We start from the raw sequence: 13648 nt of genomic DNA, 5'->3' as shown, positions 1-13648 counted from the left end.
CCGTCTAGCTCGTGCTGAAAACATATTCCCTACTGAAAGGACCCATTTTGTATACATACATACATACATATACCAAGGCACTTCCCCAATTTTGGGGGGTAGCCGAAATCACCAAATGAAACAAAAACAAAAAAGGGGACCTCTACTCTCTACGTTCCTCCCAGCCTAACAAGGGACTCAACTGAGTTCAGCTGGTACTGCTAGGGTGCCTCCTCCGTTATCCACTACAGATGAAGCTTCATAATGCTGAATCCCCTACTGCTGCTACCCATTTTGTATAGCTAGGAAAAATACATATTACTTAAATTTTTTTTTATTCTTTTAGATTTTTTAAAGATATCTCTTGGGAGAATTAAAGGATCTTTAGTTTTTAATCCATATAACAATAAATTCAGTGTAACAACTGTATATATTTGTTAGAAATTCACTGAAATTCTAAGGACAAGTGTATTGATTAGACACACTTTCATTTTATGCAAAGTCTTGCCTACTGAAATACTAAATTGAATTCATGCATCATTGAAAGACGGATAAGCTAAAGAGTGAAATAAGGTCAAATTCCATTAATAGTATAAGTTGCCTTTCACTTGTTTTCATAGTATTTTTCTAATCTGTAATAGGGAAATAGATTTTGAACCAGAGAAATTAAATTTAAAGAAAAAATGAACCAATTTTGATATAGTGCACTAATTTTATTAATTTTCACATACAGATATTACATCCGAAAAAATTTTTACTTATTAGTAACCATAGTAAAAGTTGTACTCGACTCATAAATAATCTGTCAGGATGCCAGAAAACTTTCAATCAATCAATCATAAATAAATAAATAAATAATCTGGAGGATCTTAACCCTTTTACCCCCAGGCTATTTGGAAATTTCCAACCCTTAACCCCCAGGGGTTATTTTTTTTTCAAGCACATTTTGCAGTATATTTTTTTTTTTAGATTGCTCTAAGAGCCTTAATTTTCATCATAGAGAGGTCAGGTTGGTCTCATTTTCTTGGAAAATGTCAGAAGTTTCTCAAAAAATTATCAAAAATATGCAAAATAAAATGTAAATAGCAGTTTTTTGCAAGGACGTACCGGATGAGTTTTGTGAAACGTACCAGTACGTCCTTTGGGGGTAAAAGGGTTAATGAAAGTTGTCAAACAAGTATACATTTTCAAATTTGATATTAATATTATTTCTTTCATGCCTACAGGAGGTGAGTGAATCCCAGATTGACCTTAACTCTGCGTACATGTTATTTTACCAACGGGAAGGCCTCAGTGTAGATAAATACCTGCCGAGTGTTGAAGGTAAAGTTCCTTACCCTAGTGAATTAGATGAGGAAAGTGAAGCAGAGTATAAAAAACAGTGTGTGATAATGTAAGTAAATTAAGAAATCAGGATTTTCTATGATAGTGTTTATAGCGGTTTGCCGAAGACTTCCCGGAGAGTCGTTAATGCAAATGGAAACTTAAGTGCTCATGAAATGTTGTATCTCTTTATTGTATATAATGGCTCAATGCTGATCATGTGAACTTTCGTTGGTCCTGTTGGTCTCATTTGCAGTTGCCAGTTTGGTTTGTGTGTGTGTGTGTGTGTGTGTCTCTCGTAAGCTTCGAAATGTGTCTAACCAACTTGATTACGCATCATCTTTATGCACTGAGTCTTGCTATTGCTTTTGAGTGATTCAAACAGTATTAGGATGATAGTGATGTAAGGGAGAGTCTTGTCTTTATTTTTATATTTTGAGAATCAGATTTTTTTTTTTTACTTTTAATTATCTTGAATGTCTCGTCACGTCTCGTCACAATACTGTGTTGCAATTGCAAATGATAACAACATTGGTTGATTGATGTCACATTATATTGCAGTCTTTTCAAATTTTTCAATTCAAGGAAATAATAAAGAAAAGAGGATAATAACAGAAAGAGAACAAAAGACTTAATACACATACACAGGGAGTTAGGTCTCTCTCTCTATCTTTCTTGTGGGGTTAGGTCACAATTCTGAGAGTATATTAACAAAGGTAACTTTGGTCACAACTTACTCGGAGAAATTGTCCTTACAGAACTTATCAACTCATTATTTATGGATAGAAAGGACACAAAAAGAAACAAATGATGCATTTAGTTTTTAGAAATTAGAAAATTCACATTTGCCCTGTCCATCTCGTGTGGAGAAAGTTGACGTTTCTGAGTTTACAGAATGACCAGGGAGTTACTCCTACTTGGGGGCTATTTACTGTCACTTGCTAGTGAGTGCTGGTATCCCACTGCAGCGTAAATCTTGTAGAATAGTCAGTTATTTCCCCCTCAGAGGATATAAAATGGTAGTACTGTAATATTTTTACATGAGTTAAAAGGTTTTTTGTTTGTTTGTAAATTACCAGCAGTTTAGAACTCCTGGTTAAGAATCCTTTCTCCAAAATACCATTTATTTAATTTTAATAATTTAGGTATTTCTCATGTTGCTACTATGCCAGATGAACAAAGTTTATAAGTTTTTCTTTTTTTTTAAATCTAAAAGGATAATTGTTGATATTTTGTTGATATTTTAAACATTCTTTGTTTTTAAAAATTAAGTGTGATTGCATCACTGCTAAATCGTATTAGTAATATCAAGAACTTGTTTACATCATAAAATGATAATCGCTATTTCAGGAAAAAAAGACATTTAAATATTTAAATGATTTAGTAAGTTAATCGTATACAATGGCAATGGAAATAGGGACATTAATTAAATCTAAACCTTCCTAGAGAATCACAAAATTAAAATATATGGTGTTTTGAAATTACCAAAGGAAAACACAAACAGTTTTGTTGTCAACATTTTGTTTACATTTGAAGACGATTAGCCATAAAAAAAACAAATCTATCACAAATAATAATGTAGCCTACTTTGTTTACAACCTTGTTTAGATTTTAGGTGGTCAAACCATATTCTACAATTTTCACCAGAACGAAATAAAAGATTTGTGAGCCCCTCATTATATAGGAATATTCCAAAATCTGAAACACTTCCGGTCCGTGGAATTCCGCATAGGAGATTCTCAGTTTATAATTTTATTTTACGTAGTACTTGTTAAAGAAAAGTTACCAGGTGTAAATAGTCACTTTTATGCCCAAAATTTGCCCTTTTATTGTGACATCTACTGTAATACACCAGCATATTGGAAGCCTGTCATTTAAATGCCTTCTCTGTGATATATGCAAGCTAATAACCATAATGAGAATAGGCTGCTGTAGAAGATATTTATCTGTCAAACGCCTAATACTTTTACGTCCATACAAATGATGCTCTGTAGGATCTGCAAGGAAATAGCAACCATAAGTGCAAAGACCTTATTCCCTGTGTATGCTTATATAATGTCTAGTTGGTTTGTGTGTGTATATGAATTATAAATCAATTTTTATTTACAAAAAGCACCTAACCCATATACAGTTAATTGAAGTGACGTTACTGCACTGTTGATGTTGATCAAAAATTAAACTCTGAAGACAGTGTGAGAATAGTTGATTTTGGCTGGTTCCCTTCTTAATCAAAATGGACCTCATTCCTCAGACGCAGAATTATGCGAACTACCTTGGCACCGAGTATTCTTCAAGAATATTGAAACAAAAGTTTTTAAAATTGCTTCAATATTTATTACTATACAGCAATACCCCATGAAAAGTTTTTTTGGGATGGATATGTGTAGCTTTGAACTAATCGAGTTGGTATTTTCTACTGGAGGTGACATTAAGTGTAATAGTCCGTTGTATTTGTACTTGACTTGTTTGTGTCTTAGATCATTTTAAGATTATCTCAAAATGCTGTTTTATTACATGTACTGTATATGCAAAGGCCACAAGGTAGACATTTTTATTCTTACGAATATTAACATTGTTTTGACAACAAATCAGTTATGAAGCCTTCAAAGTATCACTTTCGGAGAAGTTTTGATTTAGTTGTCAACATTCCTCTTTTATTTTGAAAATCAAAGGATCACTACATTGAGACTTCGACTTGATTTATGCATGTACGAAAATCCACAAACGTGTGGTCCCCACTTTTATGATGATTTATGGTGTTTGCATAAAAGGAATATTGATATCAAATGGAAAGGCGTTAGTGTATATGACTAGGAAAATTAGACCAGGAAAAAGAGGGAGTTAATATTGTACCTAAAGAACAGAGCCAAAGAAGGAGAGTACGGTGAAGTATTTATAGTGCAAAACTTTAATTTTCGTGTAGGTACGTGCCATAAATGAAAATGTCTGTGGATGTGTTATGAAGAATAATATATATTACCCTTTTTGTGCAATATCTTTTGAAGCCTTTTAAATTGGATGAATTTTTGCTCTGGTTTGGTTGTTTGTCATCTGTTGCTTTGTTTATACAATATGAATACACTCGTTACATCAGTCTTGAAATGGATTCTCTCTCTCTCTCTCACTCTCTCTCTCGCTCTCTCGCTCTCTCTCTCTCTCTCTCTCTCTCTCTCTCTCTCTCTCTCTCTCTCTCTCTCTCGTCAGATATTTTTTATTCTATTATGTATTGATTGAATAAGTAAAAGTAAATCTCTCTCTCTCTCTCTCTCTCTCTCTCTCTCTCTCTCTCTCTCTCTCTCTCTCTCTCTCTCTCTCAGATATTTTTTTATTCTATTATGTTTTGATTGAATAAGTAAAAGTAAATCTCTCTCTCTCTCTCTCTCTCTCTCTCTCTCTCTCTCTCTCTCTCTCTCTCTCTCTCTCTCTCTCTCTCTCTCAGATATTTTTTATTCTATTATGTTTTGATTGAATAAGTAAAAGTAAATCTCTCTCTCTCTCTCTCCCTCTCTCTCTCTCTCTCTCTCTCTCTCTCTCTCTCTCTCTCTCTCTCTCTCTCTCTCTCTCTCTCTCTCTTCAGATATTTTTTATCTTATTATGTTTTGATTGAATAAGTAAAAGTAAATCTCTCTCTCTCTCTCTCTCTCTCTCTCTCTCTCTCTCTCTCTCTCTCTCTCTCTCTCTCTCTCTCTCTCTCTCACAGTATGCTTTTGTATATATAGATATTTATATGTATATTACCTATAGATAGATTGAAATAACATTTATAACATTTTATGATATTGGAAACCAACAGAACAATTACACAAAATTGGAAAAAAATATTAAATACATCTAAAGAGGCCATGTATAACAAAAAAATAAGCTTGAATACAATCAAAACTGCATTTTCCTGTGTAAAAGTTTGGAAATAGGCACTGACAACTTTATTTTGTCCAGGCGTAGTGGAATGAACTTGCCCCGAAGGTGGTCATAGACCTGCCTCTCGGAAGGTAGAAGGTTATACTTTCATGCATTTAGGTTTACAGTTCCATGGATAAAAAAAAAACAAACAGCGAAGTCAATGTTACATGATCTTTGCTGTGCTAAATAATGTTTTGAATAATAATTTTCAATATTTTTACATCTGCCTTTTGTCATTTTTTTCCGGCATTTTTCCATTTTGTGTAGTTGGTCTGGACTTATTTACCTTGTTGGTTCTTTGGTTAAATATTTAATTCAGGCTATTTTAAAGAGAAAATTAAGAGAATTGAAGTCATTTTGTACATTTCAACTATTGATTCAACTGTACCACTGTAAATTTACGTATTTGGTATAGTTTTTTTTATCTTACAGTTAACAGTTATGATTTTATTCTGTAATGATTGTCTAAAATTTTCATTCTGTACACAGTAATATTGAACCTCACTTGATGGTTTCTCTAGACTAGAAGTATTTGAATGATGTTTATGTTTTTAGGAAAACCAATATTTTCCCAATTGTTTTCCAACTTGACCAGGTAATACTACAAGTCACCTTTATTATAAAACCATTTAATGGCTGCCATACCTCATTGAGTTTAGTAATATATAGTGATTACTTTTAGACAGATTTATAACCGGGAAAAGGAATGCAGTAATTATCGTTTGAAGTACGTTTTTAACCCTTTTACACCCGCCATAAGGTTAAATTTCGAGCACATTTTGCTATATATTTTTTTCACATTGCTCTAACAGCCTCAATTTTTGTCGTAGAGAGGTCAGGTTAGTCTCATTCTTTCGGAAAATGCCTGAAGTTTATCATAAAGTTATCAAAAATATGCAAAAACATGTAAATAACAGTGTTTTGCAAGAACGTATCGGTACGTCCTTTGGGGGCGAAAGGGTTAAGAGATATCGTTTGTCTGCTACCTTAAGAATGATTTGAGTTTTATCTCATGCTTAAACTACTGTATGTTTATAGTTTTCACATCTTGCCAATGTTTAAAGTTACCCTCATGAATTCTATTAGAATACATGGCTAAAAATGACTAGGCTACAAACATTACAAACTGTAATTGCACTAGCTTTGAAACATTCTCAGAACACATAATGGGTGAACTCTGTTGCTCATTGCCTCAAATATTTAAACGTTTATTGTCTTGTTTGGTGTGTATATCTCGCTTGTCCACAAAATAACTTGAAATTATATTGATGAAAGTGTTGAAGAAATTGTAATCCATTTTTTTATCTACAATTTATTATTTACTTTTTTTCTTGCATTGCTTAGTTGCCAGTAAGGTGTTTATAGTGAATGTACTACATAAATTACTTTGACCCCATTTCTCTTATGTCTTATTTGCTGGCATTTGCCAAGTACATATCATAGACCTTACAGCATTCACTGTGTACATGAATGCACATACATTTTTCCTTTCATTTACCTGTGTTTCTCCTAATCTATTGGAACTCTTAAGATGGCATTTGTTAAAATTTTTATTTCCAGTGTTCACCTTGCTTTCTTAAACTATTTTTATCTTTAAATCAATCTATTGAGCCAGGTGTTCTTATGCTTTTTATATTTTTAGTATGTGCAGTCAGTACTTGTAAGTTTATGGTTTTTCTCAAGATTTTTTACTATTTCTAATCATTGATTTGCTGTAATATTTAATTACACAATGCCTGAAAAAAAACATATGTCCAATACCTTTCTGAAACTAGTTTATTGGTCAGCCCATAATGTTGAAGATTTTGGTATCATGAAGATAATTATTACTATTCTATATCAGAAAGGAAAGGAAGTGTGTATATGGTTTCAAATTCATACCCAGTATCAATGTGTCCCAAGTTTTGGATTTATCAGTACATCGGCTTTAATTTTGATAAAGCATTTTGCAAGTTGCTAAGATGTCAGTGCTTTATATGTCTCTTATTTGGGAGGGTTTGTAGAGATGAAGTGATGGCCATAAAGGGTTTGGATATATGAGAATTTTGTGGTTGGTATTAGAGTCTGTAACTTTCCCACAATACAAACCTTCGTGGGAAAGGTGGTTGAAGCAGTTTCTGTTTTGATTGTGGAGGAGATTTTGCAGCCTCCGCTTTTGTCTCGTGAAGGTTTTGGGAAGTCTTCACCATTGTACTTTAAAGGAGGCTGGGACATGCAGTGTCCCAAAATGAAGCTGAGCCAAAAGCTGTTAGTCATGTTTTCCTTTCCTAGTGGCTAGGGCGTTCTGGCATTGATCTCTGTGTTGCAACCATTATTAAGTTCCTATGTAGATATAGGGATATCACACATCCTTGGCCTAAACGTTATCTCATTAACATGCCATTATGCTGTAAAGTAATGGAACATTATTGAGGTATTCTAACATTAACCAAGATTTCCATTTTTATTGTTATATTTTTGCAAACTTTATGAAACTTGAATAACCCTCGAGAAACTTCAGTAAATTGTTTGTTAAATGCTTTTAGTAATGACTTAGATAAAGGTGTTAATGAAGACATCCGATTAAATATTCATCATGGCGACTTTATGTTGTCTGGTTGTAAAACCTAATAAGCATAAAAGTATAAAGAGAATTTTGAACATCAGTTCACAAAAAGGAGTAGATTGTACAGCCAGCCTTCTTACTAAGTCAATTGTGTCAAGAAAATATGCATTAGAATTTGTTTTAATTAGTATTTACTCTTATGTTGTTACTTAATTTTTTTTATATAGCACTCAAGTTGAGCAAATTAAAGTTAACTTCAAAGAACAGATGCACTGTACTACAGTCCATTTCTTTTAGCGACGCATATTTGCACCTACTTGTGGCAGTGCCCTTTTAGCTCGGAAAAGTTTCCTGATCGCTGATTGGGTAGAATTATCTTATCCAACCAATCAGCGATCCTGAAACTTTTCCGAGCTAAAAGGGCACCGCTGCGAGTCGGTGCAAATATACATGGCTAAAAGAAATGGACTATAGGTCAACATACATAACCATAGGACCTTGCTAACCCCCTACACCATATCTTCAGTGACCAGACATTAAACATAGGTTTACTAGGCTATCCCCTAGAAAATTCTATCTACTATTTGCAGCCTATCTTCAATAAACAGACACCTTTAGATCCTATTTTTCTTTAGGCTGGATTGTGGTGACCACAGTCTTTATGTCCCAATTTCATCTTCTTCCTCCTATTGCTGGCTTCTCTGTTTGAAATTTTGATAAGTTTCTCCAATCCTTACTCTGATGTCACTGTACTGAAAGTCAGTGTCTTATCCAGACAAGTATTTCATAATACTACTTAGGTATCTAATACATACATACATACATATACCAAGGCACTTCCCCCTATTTTGGGGGGTAGCCGACATCAACAAATGAAACAACAAAAAAAGGGGACCTCTACTCTCTACGTTCCTCCAGTACATATTCTGTTAATTGCTGTTGTTTCTTGATTACTCTGTTTTCTTTTGAATTAGCAAAAGCTTTTATGTTTGAAACACACAAAGTCAGATATACATTTAAACAACCTGAAATTAGGCCACAAAATAATTTAGATGAGTTAAAATTCTCTTGTTCACCAATTCTCAATGAGCCTCACCTTTGGTAACATAGCCTTTATCCCCTAATGCTGACTGAGTGTTGGTGCATTTCATTGGGAGAAGAAAGCTTAGTTTAGGATCATTTATCATTTTTTGCATTTTTGATAATACCGTTTTAAAGTATGATGGAAATATTGATAGCTCCAAGGTAAATTTAGTTGTAGAATGCATTGCTAGACTAGAGCAGCCTGAATCATTCATACATAGAGTGAGCAGTATCAAAAGTTTACTTTGTGTATAAAAATGCTGACTATATTTTCTATTCACAAACAACTTAGGATAACATGCTATAAAGAAGATTTGAATTATCTGTAGATTTAATAGTATACATTTCATAATCAACATTCTAATATAGCCTACCATAGTCTGTCCCGAGTCATCCTGGTGTTGTGTGAGTGTCATCAGAAATATCAGTTTTGAATAATGAAATATGCAACTAGCATTCTAATTCATTGGTGTGACAAATTCACCATGTACTTTTACTCTTGTGCTCCAATTGTTCATGGGATCAAAGGCTAAAGTGGATGAATATTTTCTTAATTTGTTATATTATATTGGCAATTTGTTTCAATATGTATATCATAACTAACTTTCACATTCTTTACTTGTCTTTAGGTGGATTTAAACCTAATGATTTCAGGTTGCGTACCCAATTCTGTAGCTACCACACATTCAGGGCCAGTTAGAATAGGGACTTGCTTCACATATCCATAGCTTTTTACACCTTAATACTGGAATTTGGCTGTGAAAGTGGGTAGCAATGGGTCTCAAAATATTATGCAAATTAGATAGAAATGTGTTGAATTAGATTTGACTGAAAAAGAAAATTGTATTGTTTATACTAAGTGTTGCTTTGTCTTAACGTACATATTTAAATTCCTATTATTTGTTCATTATTAAAGAAGAAAAGCACTTGATACAATAATAACTACTGAGAAAAAATAATAAACCTTCTCTAAAAATATTTAGCCTTTTAACTACTTACATTGCTAAAGGTAAATGGAAAATTATAATGGTTTATATGAAATGCAGTAGGTAAAACTAAAGGTTTTTAATACCATGCTTAGTACTGTAGTTGATTTACAGAGTAGATTCCTACATCGAAACGAATTCCTCACCGCTCCACAGTTTGGCATATTAAAGGAAAATAAGTAGAAAGAATAAGAGACATGATCGCAGATAGATCATGCTTAAGCAGGTGAACCAAATCATGACTTGATATATTATGGAAGACCGATGTGAATATCAATAATAGAAAAAATAATTTTCCTGTGGTTTATATACTTGGTTGAGCTTTAGGAAATAAGCTGGAGTTGTTTTTTTTTGGAGTTTGATATAAATGTTTTAATAAAAGGCTTGAATACAGCAATAATAATAAATAGCATTGATATTGCTATACTCATAAACCACCGCTACTGATAGTGCTAATTACTTTTATTAAGATAATGAAAGCTATTAACCACAAATATACCAGTACATATAAGTGTAAAACTACCCCACCATACATATCTTGGTTGTTTTTCTATGGTATCACGTTTTCGTTGAAGAATTTACCAAATATAATCCTAGGAATTGAATTATCCATAATCTATGCTTATTGCATTATTAATGATGTACTCTTTATGAGCATAATAAAGTATATATTTCTTCATATTGCAATCGCTTGATCAAAGTAAGGAACTACATGTGGAAAAAAAAATTTTCTTTTGAAATTTCTTTTTATATATTTTTCTCATGAGTTTTTATATGGTAAATTCACATTTAAACATTCATACTGACTGCAAGTGTATTCATATTGAATACAATAACAAGAGTTTTTAATACCTTATGTCTTTTTTCCCCCTGCCATTCAAAAAGTACTTGCGTGCTTACTTTTATGAGTATATGTGATTATTGGATATTATAAATGTTGGCATGAATTGTGTGAAATGAAGCTTACTTGTAAACACAGTTGTACCAGTTAAAATATGCTGGATTCCATTTCCTTGATTGTGATATAATATTTTTAAGATGTCTGTAATTTATATATTACATACTCATAATGTACATTATCATTACATTTATTACCATATATCAGATTTTTTTCTATTAATATTTGAATTTATAGATATATTGTAAATTTTGTGTATTCTGTTATATTGCTCTAAATTTTTGTAATTCAAAGCAGGAGGCCTCTTGCTGTATATTGTATTACTGTTAACTGTTATGTACAAAATATAATGGCCATGTATCTGTTGTTGATTTTCTTTTGCCTTACAAATACTAGCATCAGAGAGTTACTGGGTCCTTTGACTGGCCAGATAGTACTACTTTAGGTCCCACTCTAGTTACGGCTAATTTTTCCTTTGCCTGCGCATACACCGAATATTCTGGCATATACTTTACACTTTCTCCTCTCCTCTCTCATTCACATGACATCATTAAGATAACAGAAAAATTATGCTTTACTTAAGGGGCTACTTCCCACTTTCCACTTGATAAGGGTAGAAGAGGCTCTTTAGCTATGGTAAGCAGCTCTTCCAGGAGAAGGATACTCCAAAATCAAACCTTTGTTATCTAGTGTTGAGTAGTGCCATAGACTCCATACTATGGTCTTCTACTGTCTTGGGTTAGAGTTCTCTTGCTTGAGGGTACACTTGGGCACACATTGGATTTTGTTTCCTCGTTTCCTTTTCTCACTGGGTAAATTTTCATGTTGGAGCACATGGGCTTATAGCATCCTGCTTTTCCAACTAGGGATGTAGGTTACTTTAATAATAATTCATGTCTTGTGACATGCAGTTTGTCCCTCTTTGAATAATTGAATTAGTTTCAGAGTTATATAAGGGGTGTTGCATCTTATTGATAGCCTAAAGTGTTAGCATAAGTCCCCATCAGTAAATAACAAAATATTGCTTAGATAAAAGACTATTTTTGGTCCATGTAAAGTAAGAATTATATGGTACCCTGATTGATCCTCAACACCCACTGAACCCTATGGCCCAAAGTATAAATCCAGTCCTAATGTGTATCCAACTTTCTAGTCCCATTTCTCAAGATCTGAATTATGCATTTTTTTGCAAGTTTATTGACCACCTTTGCACATGATTGAACTACCTAAAACTATTCTTGATACTTTCTTTCAACTTTGCTAATCCTTAAGCATACCTTTGACCTTAGCTGTAACTGCAGAGTTCCTCTCCCTCCCCTCAGTGGCACCTTGGCCATTGCTATCTTTCCAGGGCCCATCCAGTTGACCCAAATTTTATTCATTCCACACGCAATTCCTCTTTAGTGAGGTTAGTCCATTGTTAGCACACAGTGCCCCTTCAGCCTGTAGCTGCTCCCCATTCTTTTGCCTTGTACTTCACCTTTATTCCCTCTAGCTGTTCAGCAGCTTTGAACATTTGCTTCTTAAGGGCAACTGGCATTCTTCCTCTCTCAAGTTGCATTTGAGGCTGAATGACCTCCCAGACTACAGCACCCAACTGTGTGGTACAAATATTGTAAATCCATCGATTAATCCACAGACGACACGGTAAGTCCCTTTTGCACACATTCTGCTAACTATATTACTGTTCAGCAATGTGCTTCTTCTCTCTTAACATGCCATTGTTTTATCTATTCCAAAATATTTATGTAAATCATCCACTTTCATTCTACAATAATATATACTAACATTCAGTAATTTATCTTCAAGTTAGCCTACCATCTTTTACCTTTTCTACTTTTTTCAACTTTCTCCTCTTGCAAAACCCCCAAGCTATTTGTCCAGCTTTTCCAGTTTCTCTTGAATTTCCAAGATCGCCGTCATATCTTCTGTGAGTATCAGCGCTTCATCGTCGTCAAGTTCACAACTTATATTGTCACACAACTTTACACCAACATCCCTAGTGTTCACTGACCTAGAACCATATTCATATAGATGCAGAACAGTCATGGAGCTCCTTTCGTTTCAAACCAGTTACTCTCCTGCTTTGTGTGTGTGTACTATATATACAGTATACATACAGCAGCCTACATATGCATTATATATACATCTTTGTCATCACCATCAACAGCCATAACTAGTTCACTGCAGGATGAAGGCCTCAGACATGTCCTTCCACTCTCATCTGTTTATCGTCTTTCTATGCCAGTCTATACCTGAAAATTTTATAGCCCGTCAATCGATCATCTCTTTCTTCCCCGGCTCCTTTTGCAATCTCCAGCGGCCCATTCTGACATTCTTAATGTCCGTCTATTAGCTATTACTCTTATTATATATCCTTCTCATGTCCATTTCTTTTTCTTACTTGTTAGAATATCCCCTACTTTAGTTTTTTTCTAGGGTCTACGTTGCTCTTTTCCTGTCTCTAAGGGCCCGGCCAGACCAAGCGCGGCTAGTGGCGAGGTTAGCGACAAGAGGTAATGGCGGCAAATTGAAACCTTAGGTACCTTATGTAGGTGGCCAGATAGGAGGCTGAGGCTTCCCGCGACTCCTATCTGGCCACCTACATAAGATACCTAAGGTTTCAATTTGCCGCCATTACCTCTTGTCGCTAACCTTGCCGCGCTTGGTTTGGCCGAGCCCTTAGCGTTATTCATATCATTCTTCTTTCCATATCTGTCTGAATTGTAACTAGCTTATGTTCTAAGCCTTTAGTAAGGCTCCAAGTTACCGATGCGTGAGCTGATAATGGTAACAAAATGTGATTAAACTTTAACTTTTAGAGGAAGGGGCATTTTATATTTCATAATCTCATTTTAGTTTACTAAAAGCTCTCCATCACATGCTTATCCTTCGTTTATTTTCAGTTTCATGTCCTTGGAAAATGCTATCTGT

At 34.1% G+C, this 13648-nt stretch overlaps 1 protein-coding gene across 3 annotated transcripts in view; it reads left to right on the top strand.

The window, feature by feature from the left end:
* Usp32 (Ubiquitin specific protease 32) overlaps window positions 1-4567 on the top strand; it is an 84223-nt gene extending 79656 nt beyond the window's left edge. For all 3 annotated transcript variants that reach the window (XM_068355541.1, XM_068355540.1, XM_068355539.1), the window contains one exon: window positions 1206-4567. In XM_068355541.1, the coding sequence (XP_068211642.1) occupies window positions 1206-1376 (171 nt within the window). In that variant the 3' untranslated portion in view covers window positions 1377-4567. The remainder of the gene's footprint in view (window positions 1-1205) is intronic.
* The last annotated feature ends 9081 nt before the right edge of the window (window positions 4568-13648 follow it).

This window comes from Palaemon carinicauda, chromosome 31 (assembly GCF_036898095.1).
Source record: "Palaemon carinicauda isolate YSFRI2023 chromosome 31, ASM3689809v2, whole genome shotgun sequence".
Lineage (NCBI taxonomy): Eukaryota > Metazoa > Arthropoda > Malacostraca > Decapoda > Palaemonidae > Palaemon > Palaemon carinicauda.
The sequence above is the reverse complement of the archived record's forward strand: the minus strand, read 5'-3'. Positions and strand labels throughout refer to the sequence as shown.